This window comes from Oncorhynchus tshawytscha, linkage group LG16 (genome assembly GCF_018296145.1).
Source record: "Oncorhynchus tshawytscha isolate Ot180627B linkage group LG16, Otsh_v2.0, whole genome shotgun sequence".
NCBI classification, from domain to species: domain Eukaryota; kingdom Metazoa; phylum Chordata; class Actinopteri; order Salmoniformes; family Salmonidae; genus Oncorhynchus; species Oncorhynchus tshawytscha.
The window spans coordinates 73,571,024-73,593,431 of NC_056444.1; the positions used below are offsets into that span (position 1 = coordinate 73,571,024).

Consider the following 22,408-nt stretch of genomic DNA (forward strand, 5'->3'; position numbering starts at 1 on the left):
TTATTTTTTTAAACTATAAATTGTGCCATCTGGTTTGCTTAATATAAGGAATTTTAAATGATTTCTTCTTTTACTTTTGATACTTAAGTATATTTTAGCAAATACATTTACTTTTGATACTTAATTAAGTATATTTAAAATCAAACTTTTACTCAAGTAATATTTTACTGGGTGACTTTCACTTTTACTTAAGTCATTTTCTATTAGGCTATCTTTACTTTTACTTCAGTATGACAATTGTTTACTTTTTCCAACACTGCTCTATTCCACCTCGTCAAAACCGCGCGGAATATACCAGAGAAGAAGACATCCTGTCGTAACACCAAAATGCGACATTCAAAGATTTCATTGGCTAGAGAGGGCTGATATACCTACCAATCCCCAGATCATTCTTGTTCCAAGTGTCAGCATTTCAACATGGCAGCCGTGGATGTCATCGTGGACAACTTTGCTGCACATTGGAGTAAACCTTTTAACCGTGTTATATTGGCTCAGATTTTTTTTGCTATTTCAATAGTGGGATCCTTTGTTAATTGGACACAGCTCCTTCCGGAGACATATTTTAGCAACAGAAGAAATGTTGTCAATATGTAAGTAGCGGTTACCCATTAGCAAACTAGCTAGCCACAATGACAGCTCGATAATCATTGAGGCTGTAGGCTAGCTAACACCTAAATTAGCTTATGAAGTGGCAAACCCTTTCGAGCACAGCCATGATGATTTTATTTTTATTTTTATTTTTGTCAAATACTGTACAGCGGATAGGTGCAGACGTTGAATTTAAGTAATGAATGACAAGTGAAAATATGCATTTTTACACAAGTTTAAAATTCATATTTTCGGGATGTTAAAATCAGGTTCATTTTCGGTTCTGAATGAAAGTGGAAATTTGTATTTCCCAGATGTTGGTTCTGAATGAAAGTAGAAAAGACGTAATTGTCTATGTTTGGTCCAAATCAAGGCTGGTCCTGACCGGACAAAATCTGAACCAAACATAAACATGTGATTTGGTCCGGACTAGACCAAAAACCAATACATGCATACACCAATACTTTTTTCATTCAACCCAACTTCATCAGGAGTTATTGTGAGCCTATTTTGCAATGTGTTTACACAGTGGGAAATGCGAAGTATTTTGTTTTTGCTATGATCAGCTTGTCAGATACAAACTTGAACCACTGATCATGACAATGGGGTGAAATTCTTGGACAACAGTTGTGATTGTCCATTCTTATATTGTCCATTTTACTTTGCACTGGAGAGGTGCGCTGGGAATATGTTGAGCCCCTGGCTTTGACAAAATGGGCACTGCTTATCACTGGGCGGTATCAAAGTTCACCTTATGGCACAGGTTGAGAGATTGTCGACTACAAAATAATAGATTCCTCAACTCCTTGCCTGTCGACTCAAGTAGCGGAATCGAAGATTCAGTATTTTTGCAACGGAGGATACTGAGTAGTTGCTATAGGATACTTCAGAGAATACAATCTCTTGCATCTTTAACAACAAAGAGAAGGGAGAGAGATGGGAGCGGCATAGGTAGGCAGGTCGGCCAGCAGGCCTACAGTCAGAACTGCGGTAATCAAAATATGTATAGGCTGTCACAATGCTGTAGTGCAAGCCAAGAAATTGTGAGAGCCTATCTCTCAAGTTCACTAAAGTAGGGTCTGTCAATGAGTAGGCTGAAATATTCTACATGCAATAGACTGAACCATACACAGTACAGTATGAAGATAGGATAAAACTGCTTCTCCAATAGAAAAGGAAACAGTCACCGGGTCTAGCAGTCGTCTCACGCCAAACTCTGCATATATAGGCTGTCAAATCAAAGGCACTCCTTCAATATAAAGTTGTTTTTCACAAAAAATGTCAGTTTGTCGCCTTCACAAGTTTGGAGTAATAACATGTTCAACTACTTAAGACATTGGCCCGAATCTAGGTTGTGCCTTTAGATTTCAAGAAAATGTACAACTAAGGCACACTTTTTACTTCTTTCATGGACTTCTCAAACCCCAAACCTCTGCCTGGTGTGTTTCGCAAGCATTCCCAGAAGTCTTGCGATGTTGCGCCTCTGGATTTAGAAACTCTGTGACTGAACACACTCGCATCTTTCATAGCAAAGAAAAAGAGCAGGTGAGCCAGCAAGGGATATTGATAATCTGTCTTTCAATGTCTTGGCTTGCAATGCCTTGTAAATTCACCAAAAGTATAGCCTAATCTCTAATTTAATATCAATGAGTATGGCTAAGCTACAATACATAGTGCCAAGTGAATTGAAGTTGAACATCGCCAAATGTGTCAGTTGAATTAGGCTTAAATGGACACCCTGGCTGGCTGTTGGTGTCCTAGAGCAATGCATCGCAAAGCAGGGCATCCCCTCAACTTTTTGGAAATGGCAAGTTCACTTTCTCATTCATAAACGCATCTCAAGTACAAGTACTGTTCAGCAGCTCAAATCAGCTGGGTGGGTGATGGTGGGGGGGGCATATTTATTTGGAAGGACATCTACCATGGATCACTAAAATACCATTATGGCACTTAATATAGTTTGCCTAATTTCAGTTAATGTGAGAAAACAAGCAGTAGAGTCATTGTACCATCTAAATATATTTTTATATATTTCCCATCAACAACAAAAAAATGTATTTTCAGTTTTTTGAAGCTGGTGTGTACAAAACTAAAAGATGGGGGGAAAAAACTAAACTTAGAAAGAAGGAAAAAGCATAGAAATAGCACACAGAACAGATCTACTGCTTCTTAGACTTGCATTCAATTAGAATGACAGATCTATAACTCACATTTCTATGCGAATGTGGTCATGGTTAGTTAAATGGCCTGGGGATAGAACCTCTATTAGTCTCTCGGTTGTAGCAGGGTGAACAGGTTGTGGCTCGGGTAGCTGAGGTCCTTGATCTTCTTGGCCTTCCAGTGACACTGGGTGCTGTAGATGTCCAGGAGGGCAGGCAGTGTGCCCCCTATGGTGCGTCAGCCCATTGCACCATCTTCAAATTGTCAAGAAGGAGTGACATGGGGCTAAGATGGCTAGCTACAACAACCCCTTACCAAATTCTTCTTCTAGGCTCACGTTAGACACACGTCAGTCAGCGAGAGAGTTTGCCTGCAGCTATGTATTTACCAATACCTGCAGTCTGGTTCTCAACTGTGTGTGACAGTGCTACCTAAATGACCACTTCCTGTATCTCTTCCAGGTATTTTGTCAAAGTTTCCTGGGGCTGGTCCTTGCTGCTGTTGACCCCGTTCATCCTCTTCACGTCATACAAGAACTTGACCTTTGCCCTCCGGCGACTGAGCTCATTGGTGGTGGCCACAGCCATTTGGTACACCATCACCAAGTTTTTTTCCTACGTCAACAATGCCACAGGTACCTGTCACGTTCCTGAATCTGAAGCCATGGACCAAGTCCCTCATGATGACATCACCTCATGCAGGAATGCTGGGGGTCAATGGGACGGCTTTGCCATCTCAGGACACTCGTTCATTCTGTCGTACTCTGCACTCATCATTGCCGAAGAAATGGCACCTATGGTGCACCTGGTGAAGAAGAACAGGAATACTGTTTTGGATTTGTTATATGTTTCCCTTAATTGGATAGTAATCACCTGGATATGGATGTTTGTGTGTACCTCAGTGTACTTTCATTCTTTCCCTGAGAAGCTTCTCGGGACAGTTTTGGGGATTGTGCCATGGTTTGTCACATATCGGATATGGTATTCAATGCCCTTCTCTCCTGGTCTCCCATATCAGCCAAAAGAGCAGAGACAACTAGCTTAAAACCAGCACTACTTAGCACTAGGCTAGACCTCCTACTCTCCTAATGTATTGGCTCTGTAACATTTGACTGCCACCTTCAAAACACTCACGTTAAAGACATTGACATTCTTCTCACGTTCCAAGTTGATTGTTGCTATTTAAAGTTTGTTTTCTTTCCTTCAGAAAGGTCGTTGGACAGGGAGCCAGGGTTGGTTTGCACACACGGGTCTCGACTCCCTGTGTGGCTGTAGGCATCTGGTGTTCTTAAAATGACACGGATGTCATCTGAGATCAGTGCAGTGCATGGCGTTGATGCCTAGGCCTATCCACTAGCTAGTCGTCCCCATGGTTGGGGTCAATTTCATTTCAATTTAAGCAGTAAACTGACTTTTTTTAAGATAAAGGTGTGCACCCCAAGAAATGAATTCACCACAACTCTGGGGGTCGTGCTATTTTTTTTGTATACTTCATCTTTTAAAAGCCAATGTTGTTGTGAAAGCCTTTCCAGTATGTGTATGTAGGGTTGGAGAGTGTCATTTTAGTGTTAGTTCATTTTCAGTTTGTTTCAATTCTCATTATTTTATTTGTATGGAAATGTATATTGGAGAGAAATATATAAAGTAATCCATTTTAGTGGCAAATGTAGTGGGGAACACTTGAATGTTTACAATGAAATAGTTGAAGGTATTTTTAATTTTTTTGTGCTTTGCCAACTTGTTTTTTTGTAACACAACCCTCCAAATAGAAATGAGATCCGTTCTTATGTGGATGTCCCACCTAGCTATCTTAAGATGAATGTACTAACTGTAAGTCGCTCTGGATAAGATGCTAAATGACTAAAATGTAAATGCCAAATGTCTTGAATGTCCAGCAGCTCTCAATCAACATTGTGTTTTAGTCATAAAGTTTACATAGCCAGACAAAATTATATCCTAAATGTTTTTTTACAAATCATTAAGGACAACATGCAATTATTTCCAGAACCAAAAGGTTATATTCATATTATGGCTACTACTAGCTGTAGGCCTATCTGTTTATTCTCAGCACTACCAAGGGAATATTCAGCATGATGTGCAAGTAAAATAAAAGGTATTTTTAGTAGGTTGCCTGACGATGCATTATAACACTTCATAACCAGGAGAATTGTGTCTGTTTTGCTTGGCATTGCGAAAAGCCATGTAGTAAAAAAATAAGAGAAAATGCATTACATTCAATCATGTTGAAATAACAATTCTGTAAACTGCAAGTTATGTTTTTCATTTTCAGAATTTATTTTTCCTTGATGACAATTGAATAAATTAAGGCTTATGAACAGACATCATCAAAAGCACTAAATAAATGCATATTTATAAATATAAAAAATACTATTGTGAAATATGTTGGCCACAAATAACAACTAGGATTACTCAACTTGTTGAATTCCTTGGCTTGAGAGTTATGTGAGCCATATGAAATAAATACATCATTTGCAGGAACTCAGTTTTAAGAGGCAGTGAATTATTGGTAACAATGGTGATTGTTATAATGAAACCTAGTAAAACACTGACAATTATAGGCTAGTTATGGAAATGTAATTTCTCAATTGGTCTCTGACATTACACCCAGACAGTGTTAGTTTATGTATCAGTGAAAGTCCCAGGAAAAAACCCACCAAATGAAATGGACTGTAGACACACTTGTATTTAACTACTGTATGGCTAATAATGAAAGCCAGTGTATTGGTTGAGTACTAGGCTAAATGTAAAATGTGTTAACTTGCTTACTTCCAGCAACAACAAAAAAGCTCAAACTTAAGATTTTCAAACCTGTGCCATTTTATGTTATTGTTGTTAGACAGGCAACTACTGGTGTCAAATGTTCTTTCCATTACATAGATCTCCAAAGCTCAACATGAAGAAAACGCCAGACAGTTATTCATTTGTGAATGTTTTCTTCTCACCATCAAACACCCAATGTGATGAGATGAACTGTGACTTCTCAAATTGCTGTTTTCAGATGAACTTGTAGGGCTGGTTTCCCAGACAAACATTAAGCCTGTCCCTGGACTAAAAAGTTATGTCAATGGAGATTCTCCGTTGAGCATGCTATTTAGTCCAGGACTAGCTTTAATTTGTGTTCAGAAACCGGTTCCAGGTGTGTCTTGACAAGTATTCAAAGTGAAACCTTTATGTGAATCCAAAATTACACCCTATTCCCAACATAGTGCACTACTTTTGATCAGAGCCTTATGGTCCCTCGTCAAAAGTAGTGCACTACATCGGGAATAGGGTGCCATTTAGTACTTAAACATAGATACCCCACACAGCTGACACACTGTTAATGAAACATTGGCCATCGTTTTTCAGCCATGCAGTCTGTTAACAACCATACGCACGGTTACTCTGTTCACTCAAAAATCTTGCCTTTTCCTACAAGGAAGAAACATGTTCTTTGTCGAAGTCTGCTGCCCATGACTTCACAATGAGATGGAACTGAAGATCCAAGGTTTCTCTTGTCTTCTACTTAATGCTCTCCTGTCACCTCACTTCCCTCTGCCATTTTGAAAAGGAGGACGGGGGGAGGACATGAGGAAAGACTATTGTGAAAGAGCTATTTCAGTGGCAAACCAGAACTGGATCTTACTGTCTTGTTGTCTTGTTATACATTGAGTGTCAAGTCACTATATGTTTTATTTTTTTTACCCAGACCTTATTTAAATTGAAATAAATCCTTGTAGTTATACAATTATAACCCTTTTGACATTCAGCTGTGTACATGCTAGCACTGTAGAGGGGAACATTGTGTAGGTCAGATAGACTCCAGAGGATTTGGGTTGCAAAATTCTGTGAACGTTCAATCAACTCCCTGGTTTTCCAGGAATCCTAGTTGGAGGATTCTGGATTTCCTGCTTATGCTCTCCTAATTCTGGGAATCCTGGAGAGAATAAGCAGGAAATCTGGAATCCTCCAACTAGGATTTCTGGAAAAACCAGAGAATATGTTGAAAGTTCCCAGAATTTTGTAACACTTGTCACAGTTTTCTAAGAGGTTTGTAGTGTACGAGTTTAGTTTAAATGGCTAGTCATACAAGTTATGGAGAAAAAAAGCTTGGATTATTGAACTAAAACTGGTGCTGCTCAATGTTGCTGGGATCAAACCAACATGTCAGCTATTTATGTGACTATTTAACTGAACCATGTATAAGTTCATAGTCACTCTGTATGGACACTGTCAAAAGCCGCTGAGTGATTCCTAGCTCAATATTTTGGATGGCTCAATTGGCACTTAAATTATTTCTCTATCAGACCCATCCTCTCTGACTTTAAAGTCAGAGAGCACTTCATGATCAGCTCAAGACTGTGGTGTGAGAAATGACAATCACATTTTATTAATGAATGAATTGATGGAGTGCATATACTCTCATAGTGCTTTAAAGGGAGTGCCTGTATATGGCTGAGTGTGTCTGTATACAGTCCCAATTCACTCCTTACCCCTTTCCTTTGGCCAGATCCTTCAATGTTTGCATAACTGGAGGGTCTGGATTGGTATAAATAGTGGTGAAACTTACAAATCTGCAAACAACAATTATGGTCAAAGGGGGAAAAGGAAAGGGAGCGAATTGGGACCGACTGGACGTCTCACTATCCTATCTTCTCATCTGGCAGTTTCTGGCAGCACAGGAAGTATCAGAAGGATTTGATCAAATAAACCAATGGCCAACAGAGGCATGAAGGGCAATAGGTGAACGCCAAAACTGTGATGAAAAACGACTTAATAAAACTCTAGTGACGTGCAGGGTGTGGATGAGCCCCACTTTGGATATGGCGATGCAATGTCAAGACATTGTCTCTCATGTGGAGGGAATATGACGCTAATGATCATTAAAAACAAATAAGTTTGTTCCGTTAATTAAAATAACTGGATAATGCATGCCTCCAAAATTAGCTAATTAGAAAGTGATACTGTACGTTGATAGAGACCTGAAGAAGGGAGCCAGAAATTAAATAGATGGATTGGAATACCAGAAAAATGTGCTGTTAACAATTCCTTTGTGTATGGAATGTTCTTATCTTTGTTCACCTAGGTAAGTAATAGTGTTCCCTATATAGATTCATATTTTCCTCCTGTTGTAAAACATTACAGAAAAATTGAAACATCACACAAATACACAGACATTTAAGACATGGAGGGGGGCGCTCACTACACATATTTCTTTTTTAGAAACCAATAGGCAAAGTACCCCATCCCTCCCAGAGAGCCCATGAGGAAAGAGGCCCCGAAGAAAGATGGTGGCTTCTTTTTTACCATTCGGAATGCATTGGGTAGAACTGCTGACAGAAGGGTTGTGTGGATGTCACCCAGAACTTTTCGGAAAGCGTAGCGTTTTTGCACCCGCTCGAAAAAGGACTGGAGGTTGGGTCGGCTGCCGTCCTCCCAGTATTTCTTTGAGAGTCCCAAGAACTTAAGCCTGTGCAACAAGGCTCCCAGGCAGACATCAGCTAATGTAAATTCAGGTCCACATAGCCACAACTCACACTTTTGACCTGCCAAAATAAAACATGCTACTGTAGCAGAGTGGTACAAAGTAGCATGCTTCCACATCTGTTTGTACTATCGTGCCAACTGCAACTCCTATGATCATATAAGATGGGACAAACAGATCTGGGATCAGGCTAGCAAGATGAAACAGTCGCCATGTCCAAATACCCATACTAAATAGTATACGGAAAAAATAAAAATAGTAAGCCGAATGCGTCATCTACTGCATGATTGCGTTGACTCTCGCCATTCGTTCATTTTGGTACAGCTTGTCAATTTATCTGATTATCTCCTTGGAAAAGAGGAGTGAATTCTACTAGACCAAATGGTTGAAATGGATGTGCAGTTTAGGTGAGTCGTGTGGTAATATAGGTATTCGGACACGACCACCATGTTTAATAATGTAATGTCTGAACTGAAGGACATAAACATCAGTAATAATCTGCACTCACCTTCATACTCGATTTTCCTCTTTTCCAACTCGGCCTCTACCTGATCTAGTACCATGGCCAACTCTCCAAGGATCTTCTTTAGGTAGGTCACATTATCGTGGTCCAATATTTTTGCCTGTGAGCACAAGAACAAGCCCATGTCTCATGTGTACAACCCATCAATATGTCTGTCTATGCAGTCTCGTATTGTCGCTATCCGCTCATAGGTGAAGGCCACAGAAAACATTGGTGGACAACATCTGCTAAGAGACTGGTCTCAGAACAGAGCACCTACCAGCTGTCTTGAACAACAGAGAGCTATGGCATGTCTTCATCTGGGGTAAGCAAGCATCTATATGTCTCCTCGAAATACAATAACAGAGTAAAATTAACCTATTTTAACAGTGTAACTAATAACAATGGAAAATATAGGTACTGTCTAAAGGGCTGAGCCAACCCGTTAAAAGGAAACCATTTTTTTAGCCAGCAGATTGGCCCTGGCAATGACAGCTATCCATGTTGATTCATCATGGGTCGATACAGAACTAGCACAGACCCTGATGCAAGCAATTAGGGTCATTTTGAAATATCTATCCTACATCACACTCGAACATTGTAAATAACAACCACGTTGGAATTGCTCTCCTTCATAATAACTTAATCTAACTCATATTGCTTGATGTTTGTGTACAGTATGTGACAATATGAGTCAGACCATTATCAGGTCATCTTAACAATCTTGTGAGGCCATTTCATTTAATGAAATCCTAATATGCCTCTAACATACAGAAACACATGCACACACATAAAAGGTAAATACGGCGACTGGAAAAGTCTATTGTTGCTATTGCATTATATCAATCATTGATTCGCCCTTTTTACGCTTCTCGTGCAGTGTGGTGTCATGCTAACCCTAACCCTTCTCGTGCAGTGTGGTGTCATGCTAACCCTAACCCTTCTCGTGCAGTGTGGTGCCATGCTAACCCTAACCCTTCTCGTGCAGTGTGGTGTCATGCTAACCCTAACCCTTCTCGTGCAGTGTGGTGCCATGCTAACCCTAACCCTGTCTAGGGTCATGCTAACTCTAACCCTTCTTGTGCGGTGTGGTGCCATGCTAACCCTAACCCTGTCTAGGGTCATGCTAACCCTAACCCTTCTCGTGCAGTGTGGTGCCATGCTAACCCTAACCCTTCTCGTGCGGTGTGGTGCCATGCTAACCCTAACCCTGTCTAGGGTCATGCTAACCCTAACCCTTCTCGTGCAGTGTGGTGTCATGCTAACCCTAACCCTGTCTAGGGTCATGCTAACCCTAACCCTTCTCGTGCAGTGTGGTGCCATGCTAACCCTAACCCTTCTCGTGCAGTGTGGTGCCATGCTAACCCTAACCCTTCTCGTGCGGTGTGGTGCCATGCTAACCCTAACCCTGTCTAGGGTCATGCTAACCCTAACCCTTCTCGTGCAGTGTGGTGCCATGCTAACCCTAACCCTTCTCGTGCAGTGTGGTGCCATGCTAACCCTAACCCTTCTCGTGCGGTGTGGTGTCATGCTAACCCTAACCCTGTCTAGGGTCATGCTAACCCTAACCCTTCTCGTGCAGTGTGGTGCCATGCTAACCCTAACCCTTCTCGTACAGTGTGGTGCCATGCTAACCCTAACCCTTCTCGTGCAGTGTGGTGCCATGCTAACCCTAACCCTTCTCGTGCAGTGTGGTGCCATGCTAACCCTAACCCTGTCTAGGGTCATGCTAACCCTAACCCTTCTCGTGCAGTGTGGTGCCATGCTATCAGTCTCACCATGAGTTTCTTCTGCTTGGAAAGGTATGGCTCTGTCAGCGTGGGTTCCTCGTGGTCCAGCTTCAACAGCTCAGACGCAGCGTTGGCTAAGTGTCCTGAGGACAGAGAGATAGAGACATTAATGACTCCTGGATGAAATACTGCTCTGAGTTAAGAGACAATAGTCAGTGACTATCGGAGGAAATAGTCATTTGAAACCCTTCTGTGGTCTAAAGCAGTACCAAAATAGAGAGTAGATGTTCAATAACAACAAATTATAACTAGTGTATACTTTCCTACATACAAGAATATAATGTGTTAGAAATACACAATTTACAAATGTGCAGAGACCCCATTGACTATTCTGTTTTCCTGCTAAATCTTAATTTCCCAGCGACAACCAATTTCAGTTATAAAATGTGAGAGATAAATGAATAAAGTGTTGTTCATGAAAACACATTAATGACTGATTAAAATATTAACATCATCGGTGAACTTCCTCAAACAAATAAACAACAAATAAAGCATCAACATGATTTAACAGACATCACACTGGGCAGGGGGATCTCTGGTTAATTGATTCCCCTGCAGGGTTTAGGCCGGACCAGACTTTTTCTTGATTTACACAAACACGTCCATGAAGGAGCAATGCAGTGGCTGCAGACTCAATTACCTAGTATCTCCTACAGGGAATTAATGACTTTGCTCCAATGATGTTTGCTGTGATAAGTATTTTAATTTTAAACCAGGTCAAATTGGACAGCATGATTTGGTTGAGACACAACCTGTTAATAGGAAAATGTTGTGTGAATGCTGAATAGTGCATTATTAATGGAAAATTGCAGATACTATCAATCAAATTTATATGAAATAATTATATGCAATATTATATTGAATGTTATTTACATGTGTGTTTTCATGTCCTGCATATTCTACAGCAATATTTCTCATGAATTGTGAATGGGGTGTTCCCACTGTGAAACACAGAGTTCTGACTTGACTTACTACGTATTTCAGCAGTGGCGTACTTTGGGATCATGGAGTCTGTGGTGAGCTCTGGGTGCAGGATACAGCCGTGTGTGTAAGCATCCATGGGCAGGCCGTCCAGCAGCTTACGGTACTGCTGCACACACTCGTGGACAGGAGAGCCAGCATCGGGAATCAGCTGGGCCACCGTTTCTACAAGGACACCAGGTTCAAACAGACAGAGGTGTCTACAGCACTGTGACATAATTACACATATAGGAGCGTACAGCATTCTAACATATTAGGTCTGTAACATAAAGATACAGCACTGTATACCAACTTCAGCCTTTACTTTATGTGCAACAGTCCACTTAACATATCACAAAGGATAACAATGGTGCATTAGGGGTATTTTCCTGTGTACACTCAGTTACAAAACTGTTTCTGAGAATGGGATCTATAGGCCAATAGACAGACATATAAGCAAACATTCCACCATATTAACAAATAGCTCTGTGTTTTTACTTTAAATTAGGACACCATACAGGTAGGCTATGGGCTGGAGAAGGCTTACTGATGATGACTGATGATTGGGAGTGGGGGGACAGGAAAGGCCCAGGGATATTCCAGTATGTGCTGATTCTCCGGTTGCATGGCTCTAGGGTGGAGCCGATGCCCGGAGCTGCACCTGGCAGAAGGCCAGACTACTGGCTAATCAGTCAATCACTAACATGCCGACCTGGGCATGGGTGTGGCTGTACGTGCCCTGGCTCCGGAAATCTACTGGTGCTCTCTGCTGCAGCGCTAAGCAGCACAGGGGTGTGAATATCAGAGCAGGCTCCTTAAATCAGTTCTTAGGACAAACAGGGGGCATGGCCTTGGCTTGGGCACACAATACTACTGGACCGACATGATGATGGTGCACAATGAAATGTCACACAGGAGAGAACCCAATGATCTCTGACTGTGTTACTGCTCAGTCACATTTACACTCTTAGAAAAAAGGTGTTCCAAAGGGTTCTTCGGCTGTCCCCACAGGAGAACCCTTTTTGGTTCCATGTAGAACCCTCTGTGGAAAGGTTTCTACATGGATCCCAAAAAGGGTTCTACCTGGAGCCAAAAAGGGTTATTCAAAGGGTTCTCCAATGGGGACAACCAAGTAACCCCTTTAGGTTCTAGATAGCATCTTTTTTTCTAAGAATGTATCAAGCAAATGGGCTACAGCTGACAAAATACCAAAACAAGATTCTCCCTGAGAAAGCATAAGGAGAGAATATGGAGAGCTTAGGACTCTTAGCTCTCATAAAAATACTATGTGATTGGGCAGTGGATTACACCTTGCTGGAGGTAGGATTTCACCAGGGTCCACTACACCATAGGGTAACTTGAGTTGCCTTGGCAGGAGATTCTGTCCACTACTCTAATAGGATTTTCTCTGCTGCACCATCTGCACTTTCTAGGCCAGTTCCATCCCCTTTGGCAGGGTGCATTAGAAATTACACAGAGTTGAGAAAATATCTGTAAATCAAGTAGCTGAATGACACAACATCCTCTTTAGAATGAGCATGAGGTCTGAGTCATGTTCATTAGGCAGAAAGCGTTTTCCAACAAAGTGAAACGGGGAGGTATACCACAGTGTGAACTTGTCAAATAAGCAAATGCTAAATGCTTTGCTACACTGTGCCCTGCTGAACACAAATCTGTTATTAAATTCGTACATTAAAAATATCAACTGAAAATAATGTAGATTTCATCAAAATAGCTACATTTGTTTAAAGTCAATGGGCTTCAAATTAGCAAACGGACATTAATGACAAGAGCCGGGTTAGGATATTGAGCAACCATTGAACCATAGCCTATCCGTTGCCTCTGAAATCTGAAATCAGTGTACAGTAGTTGGCAGCTATAGCACCAAGCTTCTCTGTCATGGGGGGGTGAGCATGAAGTATCTCCATCTGAACTGAGAAGTCGTCCTTCATCCATAGGCCATGTTCAATATCCCCTCCAGCTTTCCTGGGGTCATCCTTTCAGGACGTTACATAACGACCCACAATCATCAGCACCTAAAATGACCCATAGAACCATACATACTTGAATTACACTTCCCTGATGAAAAACAGCAACATCTTACCAATGTTTATAAACCTTAAAATAGCAACCTTAGGCTCAATAGAAACCTTAAAATATTCCTAATCTTTGCTATGCAGCCGCCAGCCAGTCACTAACTTCATGGAAGATCATTTATCCTTGAGCTGCAATGAACCATATAATTGGCCAGTTAGATGTATCTCTGACATGTTCATAACTGCACCTAATATGATGATTGATTGAGATCAGTATTCTTAAAATGTGCATACTGTTTCCTATGCAGTCCATCACTGACTAACATCATCAACAAAAGAGATCAAGTTAGTCTGAAAAGCAATACTTCTCCCAAAGTAACCGTGCAGACGGTATGCTGTTTTACTATGCAGTCACTCACTAAACATCAAGGACACCGGAAGTGATGAGTAGTCTGACAAGCAATACCCCCTCCCAAAGTTACTCTCTATTTACTCAATAATCTGGTTGTAATAGCAAACTTAAAAAGACATAGAAATACTACGAAAATAGATCAATAGTAATGTCAAAAGCAATACCTCTCCCAAATTCAGTCTCTAAGTAGTCAATAACCTGGTAGATACTGTTTACAGTCACTAATAAAGATATGAGTAGTCTGAAAAGCAATACCTCCCCCAAAGTAGACTTGGCCAGGGTTCTACATGGAACCCAGAAGAGCTCTACATGGAACCCAGAAGAGCTCTACCTGGAACCAAAAGGGTTCTTCAAAGGGTTCTCCTATGAGGACAGCCAAAGAACCCTTTTAGGTTGTAGATAGCACCTTTTTTTTTACAAGAGAGTATACTCTATTATCTGATTGTATACTGTATGCTATTCAGTCACTACTGTAACATCATGGATGAAAGGAGATGAGTAGTCTGAAAGGCAATGCCTCTCCTAAATTAACCTTAAAAAGAGCATGTGTAGTCACTCACATCAGATCACACTGCAGTCACTATCATAATGGAAAGAAATCAAGTAGTCTAAAAGGCAATACCTCCCCCAAAGTTAGCCTCTAGGTACTGTATGATTTGGTTGTAGTCTGAGACGATGGTGTCTCCGTGGATGAAAACAGGCACCTCCTCCCCCAGGTTGAGCCTCATAAACCAGGGCTCATTGTGCTCGGCTATAGGGAGACTCACATCCCTCTCTTCACACAGCAGACCCTTCTCATTGATCACCAGACGCACCTAGAGGAAGATTAACACAGAGAAACACAGGGAACAGAGAGACAAGTCACATCTTCGTCTCATAGCTTTACTCTTGTTTGTATGTGTTTTTGTGTTTTAGTACAATCCGTACTCTAATGGTCTATGTTATTACAATTTTATAACACATAAATGTGCTTGGCAAGTTACTCTGGTAGAGAAACTCATTCAGGTCTACAAAGGTTAATATTCAAAAGCAAATTGTAATTTGTAGTCTACAATGTTTTGTTGGAGAACAATTAAAAAAGAAAACAATGATATCTCTACAATTATATTTCTAACCAACTGCAAAACTTAGAGCAGGGAACCCTGCACTACCTACACAAGTACAGGCATAAAACAGGCCGTTAAAAGGCCTTAGAAGAAGTAACACTCATGCACCATTGCCAGACATAGGCCCTACATCTTTTGTTTTCCTATCCCCAGGCAAAATAATGTTTTGTTGAGCACAATATGAAACAAAAATGGCTTCTGTGAGGCAGGCAATATCCATTTAAAATGTCTATTTAAAACCATGCCAAGTTCCATGGAGATGCATGGAGGGTCATTTGTAGAAATAAGATGAATGAATGTACAGTCAGCGCTTGACTTGGGCAGGAGCTCACCGGAACTGAGTACCGGCACCTCAAATTTTCTACAGTTTGAGTTCCTGTTCCTCTCATAGAATATTAGCTCAAAAGTATTGTGGAGCTCCTGCACCTAAGTATAAACAGTACCGGCACTCATCTATTTCAGTCCAAGTCAAGCACTGTGTACGGTAGATCACACTATGGAGGTGAGGGGGCCATGGAGTGAGAAACGTTGGACTTTTGTTGTAAACATGTAACAAAACATCACAAAGTGGGAGTGCACCGACTGAGTAAACAGTTAGTATAGGAATTGTTACCACACCTTTCTAGTACAGGAAAACCTTGCTATTGAGGGATGGAGTCTGGTGCGCAAGACAGAACAGGAAGACCTTGTAGCTCGCTCAATTTACTGTATAATTATTATTTTTCCAAAAATACTGCAACAATTCCCATCACTGATTATGTATGTATTAGCATGAAACCTCAACTTTAACAGTGACTGGAATAGATGACGGTAGAGAAGGATTAGGGGATACAATCAACCAGACCAAGTGATTCAACAATGACAAATATTTCTCAATCATATTTATCTCTTAATCAATGACATCATCTCTGGTTGCAGCAATTGTTTCAATCTAATTGCTAACCCAGACAATTAATGACACCCTAACATTAACTCGTCATCATAAACTGACATGGATCCACTGACAACCTCTGACATCTGAGCTGGAACCACCAGAGCAACAGATAGTTATAGAGATCTCTATATCTTACTCAGAGAACTTCTGACATCTGAGTTAGTCTCACTGACACCTGAGTTGGACTCACTGACACCCGAGTTGGACTCACTGTCATCTGAGTTGCTGACTGACAACTGAGTGTTGACTACTGTATAGATCTAGCAGTAGAGACCTACAGGCTCTGAGTTATACTATCATGACGAAAGTGTAAATCTCCAACCTGCTGCAGCAGTTTAGAATGACAGACAGTGGAGTATTGATCTTCAATGGCTTCCAAATATGTGGTTACATTAAGTTATCAAACTCCCGCTACAGTCATTCCTCTTGTGTGCACAATCCATCATTCACTGTATGACAGATGGATCAGTGATCAAAGGAACTACTGTATGAGAGAACTATTCAGAAGTAGTTTAGATATCTTGATGCATTTCTAAAGACAGCAAGAAAAACAGGTTTATACAGAGTAGTGCAATGACACAGCCATTTTCTGTCTGTCTCAGCTATATTTGCAGCATCTTGGACAAAATCCATATGGATCATGTGAATTGTACAGGGACATACACTACATGACCAAAACTATGTGGACACCTGCTCATCGAACATCTCATTACAAAATCATTGGCATTAATATGGAGTTGGTCCCCCCCCCCCACACACACACACACTTTGCTGCTTTAACAGCCTCCAATCTTCTGGGAAGGCTTTCCACTAGATGTTGGAACATTGCTGCAGGGACTTGCTTCTATTCAGGCACAAGAGCATTAGTGAGGTAGGGCACAGATGTTGGGCGATTAGGCCTGGCTTGCAGTTGGCGTTCCAATTCATCCCAAAAGTGTTTGATGGGGTTGAGATCAGGGCTCTGTGCAGGCCAGTCAAGTTCTTCCACACTGATCTCGACAAACCATTTCTGTATGGACCTCACTTTCTGCAAGGGGGCATTGTCATGCTGAAATAGGAAAGGGCTTTCCCCAAACTGTTGCCACAAAGTTGGAAGCACAGAATTGTCTGGAATGTCATTATATGCTGTAGCGTTGAGATTTCCCTTCACTGGAACTATAGGGGCCTAGCTTGAATCATGAAAAACAGCCCCAGATCATTATTCCTCCTCCACAAAACTTTACAGTTGGCACTAGCGTTCTCCTGGCATCCGCCAAACCCAGATTCGACCGTTGGACAGCCAGATGGTGAAGTGTGATTCATCACTCCAGAGAAAGCATTTACACTGCTCCAGAGTCCAATGGTAGTGAGCTTTAAACCACTCCAGCCAACGCTTGAAGCAGCATTCCCCAAGAGAGGATGGCTTTCACTTCAGCAGTAATAAATTAATGAACTCCTTTGAGGAAAAGATCATGATCATTAGAAAGCAAACGATGGACTCCTCTTTAAATCTGCATATTCCTCCAAAGCTCAGTTGTCCTGAGTCTGCACAGCACCACCAGGACCAAGGATCAAGGGAGACACTCAAGTGTTTTAGTACTATATCTCTTGACACAATGATGAAAATAATCATGGCCTCTAAACCTTCAAGCTGTATACTGGACCCTATTCCAACTAAACTACTGAAAGAGCTGCTTCCTGTGCTTGGCCCTCCTATTTTGAACATAATAAACGGCTCTCTATCCACCAGATGTGTACCAAACTCACTAAAAGTGGCAGTAATAAAGCCTCTCTTGAAAAAGCCAAACCATGACCAAGAAAATATAAAAAACTTTTGGCCTATATATCGAATCTTCCATTCCTCTCAAAAATAAGTGAAAAAGCTGTTGCTCAGCAACTCACTGCCTTCCTGAAGACAAACAATGTATACGAAATGCTTCAGTCTTGTTTTAGACACCATCATAGCACTGAGACTGCACTTGTGAAGGTAGTAAATTACCTTTTAATGGCGTCAGACCGAGGCTCTGCATCTGCTACCTGTCCCAGACCTGCTGTTTTCAACTCTCTAGAGACAGCAGGAGCGGTAGAGATACTCTCAATGATCGGCTATGAAAAGCCAACTGACATTTACTCCTGAGGTGCTGACTTGTTGCACACTCGACAACTACTGTGATTATTATTATTTGACCATGCTGGTCATTTATGAACATTTGAACATCTTGGCCATGTTCTGTTATAATCGCCACCAGGCACAGCCAGAAGAGGACTGGCCACCCCTAATAGCCTGGTTCCTCTCTAGATTTCTTCCTAGGTTTTGGCCTTTCTAGGGAGTTTGTCCTAGCCACCGTGCTTCTACACCTGCATGGCTTGCTGTTTGGGGTTTTAGGCTGGGTTTCTGTATAGCACTTTGATATATCAGCTGATGTAAGAAGGGCTATATAAATAAATGTGATTTTATTTGGCATTTGCATGGTGATCTTAGGCTTGTGTGCGGCTGCTCGGCCATGGAAACCTATTTCATAAAGCTCCTGACGAACAGTTAATGTGCTGACGTTGCTTCCAGATGCAGTTTGGAACTCGTAGTGAGTGTTGCAACCAAGGACAGACGATTTTTACACACTATGTAAAAATTCCCATTCTGTGATCTTGTGTGGCCTACCACTTTGCAGCTGAGCTGTTGTTGCGCTTTAAACGTTTCCACTTCACAATAACAGCACTTACAGTTGACCGGGACAGCTCTAGCATGGCAGACATTTCCATGTAGAACCTAAAAATGGTTCTACCTGGAACCAAAAAAGGGTTATCCTATGGATAACCGAAGAACCCTTTTGGAACCCTTTTTCTAAGAATGTAAGTATAAAATATACTCTATTTGCCTGTATACAGGCCACATTTACAGCTGCTGAGAGGACAGAGGAACCAGGGTATCCTAACATTCATTGTTCATTATCTCAACATGAATGCCCCATAACTATCATTAAACCAACCTAAATGAGAAGACAGGGTAGACTTTGCTTAATGACAGTCACACTGTTTAACCTAAAGGAATGCAACATCTCTAAATCCTGTATTGAGTGGAACCACGACAATGAGCCTCATGTTTTACTAGTACTGTTGAGTGACAACAGGCACAGATCAGCAGTAGCTTCCAGAGAGGCTCGTAGCCAATATCCTAATGGTTGACAGACTAAATCACACATCTTTGCCACATGGGGAGTGGAGCAAAGCTAGCTGAGCACAATACAAACAGCTGTGAGAGTGGATGTCTAATCAGGTGCAGAGCAACACTGGCCCATGTTGTCTGCTTTGCATGATATTTCACAATGATTAGTAACTTACCATACATACAGTGGGGCAAAAAAGTATTTAGTCAGCCACCGATTGTGCAAGTTCTCCCACTTAAAAAGACGAGAGAGGCCTGTAATTTTCATCATAGGCACACTTCAACTATGACAGACAAAATGAGAAAAAAAATCCAGAAAATCACATTGTAGGATTTTTTATTAATTTATTTGCAAATTGTGGTGGAAAATAAGTATTTGGTCAATAACAAAAGTTTAACTCAATACTTTGTTATATACCCTTTGGTGTTCACACAGTGTTGCTGGTATTTTGGCCCATTCCTCCATGCAGATCTCCTCTAGAGCAGTGATGTTTGGGGGCTGTTGCTGGGCAACACAGACTTTCAACTCCCTCCAAAGATTGTCTATGGGGTTGAGATCTGGAGACTGGCTAGGCCACTCCAGGACCTTGAAATGCTTCTTACGAAGCCACTCCTTCGTTGCCCGGGCGGTGTGTTTGGGATCATTGTCATGCTGAAAGACCCAGCCACGTTTCCTCTTCAATGACCTTTCTGATGGTAGGCTTTGTTACTTTGGTCCCAGCTCTCTGCAGGTCATTCACTAGGTCCCCCCATGTGGTTCTGGGATTTTTGCTCACCGTTATTGTGATCATTTTGACCCCACGGAGTGAGATCTTGTGTGGAGCCCCAGATCGAGGGAGATTATCAGTGGTCTTGTATGTCTTCCATTTCCTAACAATTGCTCCCACAGTAGATTTCTTCAAACCAAGCTGCTTACCTATTGCAGATTCAGTCTTCCCAGCCTGGTGCAGGTCTACAATTTTGTTTCTGGTGTCCTTTGACAGCTCTTTGGTCTTGGCCATAGTGGAGTTTGGAGTGTGACTGTTTGAGGTTGTGGACAGGTGTCTTTTATACTGATAACAAGTTCAAACAGGTGCCATTAATACAGGTAAAGAGTGGAGGACAGAGGAGCCTCTTAAAGAAGAAGTTACAGGTCTGTGAGAGCCTGAAATCTTGCTTGTTTGTAGGTGACCAAATACTTATTTTCCACCATAATTTGCAAATAAATTCATAAAAAATCCTACAATGTGGTTTTCTGGATTTTTTCTCATTTTGTCTGTCATAGTTGAAGTGTACCTATGATGAAAATTACAGGCCTCTCTCATCTTTTTAAGTGGAAGAACATGCACAATTGGTTGCTGACTAAATACTTTTTTGCCCCACTGTATCATGTCATATTGGTGCCAATCCTGGTTTCACTATAATTGTATGTAGGGAAAGGTAAAGAATTCTGTCTCTACATTCAAAATGCATAATATAGATTCGGTCTACACATTTCATTGCCAATTTACATGTCCTTCAGGACTTGAAATGTAAGCATTATGCCCGAGTATCGAAACATACTGTAGGCCTATCTATTACATATACTGTACATTGAAAGCACATGCAAATAGGATAGAATAAGTTCAAAATGAGGTGGACATTATTTTTTCACAGAAAATGTTAGATGAGGCAATAATCTCAGATTTTGTCATCCGCCTGTTCCTTAAATTCGTAATCTGGAAAGCTGTTGATAATAATGAAAGGAGATTGAAGCTCTGTTATAATGCAACATCTCTCACAGACGCCCCACGGCTGTACGGGTATAAGTGGCACTAACTCAAAACGCCGAGATGTCAAGGCATTGAGCTATGGTGGTCTGCAGACAACATGAATAAGATCATGCTCTACACATCTGAAGGGAAAGATCTCTGTTTCACAAAGACTCAAGTGGGGTTCTACATCCTATTTGAATAAAAATGGCCAAGTCTATTAACGTATTTCAGAATAACTTACAAGCGCTGCACTGAGAGAAAGCCACAGGGAGGGTTGAAATGTTGCCTATCTTTTGTTTTTCACAGAGATACCTCATTTTACATAAATTATTTAGATTTGTCACGTCTGACCACATATGCGGTGTAGACTGATTTCTCATCGATGAGGGGAAAACTGTCAAAACAGACGTCTTGTTAGAATTAGACACCATCTTCTTCGCTGAATCATCCATTGTTATATAATATTGATCACCTATCCAGCTATAGCCTTTCTATCTCGTATAAACCAATGTCAAGGAAAATGTCCACACATGCTGCCGACGTTTCATAACGTCTCATATTGGAAATATTGCCAGAATTAAATAATTTCTAACACAGACCTATAACATTATATTTCAAATAATTATTTTCGAATAACACATTTAGCTCCTATAGCAGATATGACATGTAAGAGAGAGACACCCCCATTTCGTTTTCATGATGTCTGTGTGTTACCTTTTGAGAGATGAAAGACTGCGTCCAGTGATACAAAACAAGCTTGTCTTTAGAGAAATTAGGTTTCGTCTCGATAGCCGGCTCCTCGCTTTTCTCTCCGTCTGTCATTTCACCGTCTTCATCCAAGGCTGAGATGGGCCACCAGCTACAGTTGGTAGGGGTAACATTGTTGGAAGACGCCATGACAGAGGGGTTTGTGCGTATGAGATAGAACCAAGGGAGGGATCGAGGAGAGATGGAGGGAGGGAGGGAGGGAGGGAGGGACAGAGAGGAAAGGAAAGAGAGCGAAAGCGCAAAGGATTTCAGCACCACGAACGGAGCATCATCAATTCAACGCGATGTGCTATAATCAGTTCCGGACAGCGACCGGTACTGAAATCTAGATCTCTTTCGATAAAGGTAGCTTGCAAAAATGGTACCGCGTAATCCACAGAACGCTAACCCTTAATAACTCAAATATGTAAATACGTTTACGATTGAATCAAAGTGTAGACGACATCACACACGCACAAACATGCGCGGTGGAAACCCCTTGCCAGTGATGGGAGGAGGCATCTCGACATGAAGATCAAAGTGCTCTCAATTAGAACAGGGTGTTCGAAAGCAGTTAATTAAAGACCTTAATTCAATAAAATATTTTTAAAACAATAAATAATTAGTTTCCAACATTGATAGTTCCATTAAAACTCACCCAAAGGAAAATGTGTTTAGGTGGAAATAAGATGCAGCCCCCCCCCGCACCTGTGTAACGCAATTGTTATGTTTTTTTGTGTTTGAACCGCAAATATTGCAGTGATTGATCCGTGCCAGTAGAGGGGGCGACATATCAGGATCCGAGTCACTGGAC

General features: G+C 41.3%; 2 protein-coding genes across 2 annotated transcripts; one reads left to right on the forward strand and one right to left on the reverse strand.

The window, feature by feature from the left end:
* Positions 1–367: 367 nt before the first annotated feature.
* Positions 368–5,133, forward strand: LOC112216322 (acyl-coenzyme A diphosphatase FITM2). The gene is made up of 2 exons (XM_024376229.2): positions 368–590; positions 3,210–5,133. The coding sequence occupies exons 1-2, from the start codon at positions 418–420 to the stop codon at positions 3,790–3,792; spliced, it is 756 nt and encodes a 251-aa protein (XP_024231997.1). The 5' UTR covers positions 368–417; the 3' UTR covers positions 3,793–5,133.
* A 103-nt stretch (positions 5,134–5,236) lies between these two features.
* Positions 5,237–22,112, reverse strand: LOC112216321 (ganglioside-induced differentiation-associated protein 1-like 1). Its single transcript, XM_024376228.2, has 6 exons — positions 21,562–22,112; positions 14,555–14,747; positions 11,497–11,670; positions 10,513–10,607; positions 8,741–8,855; positions 5,237–8,293 (listed from the first exon to the last, which is right to left on the reverse strand). Exons 1-6 carry the CDS (start codon positions 21,742–21,744, stop codon positions 7,950–7,952), a joined length of 1,104 nt encoding a protein of 367 aa, XP_024231996.1. The 5' UTR covers positions 21,745–22,112; the 3' UTR covers positions 5,237–7,949.
* Positions 22,113–22,408: the final 296 nt, after the last annotated feature.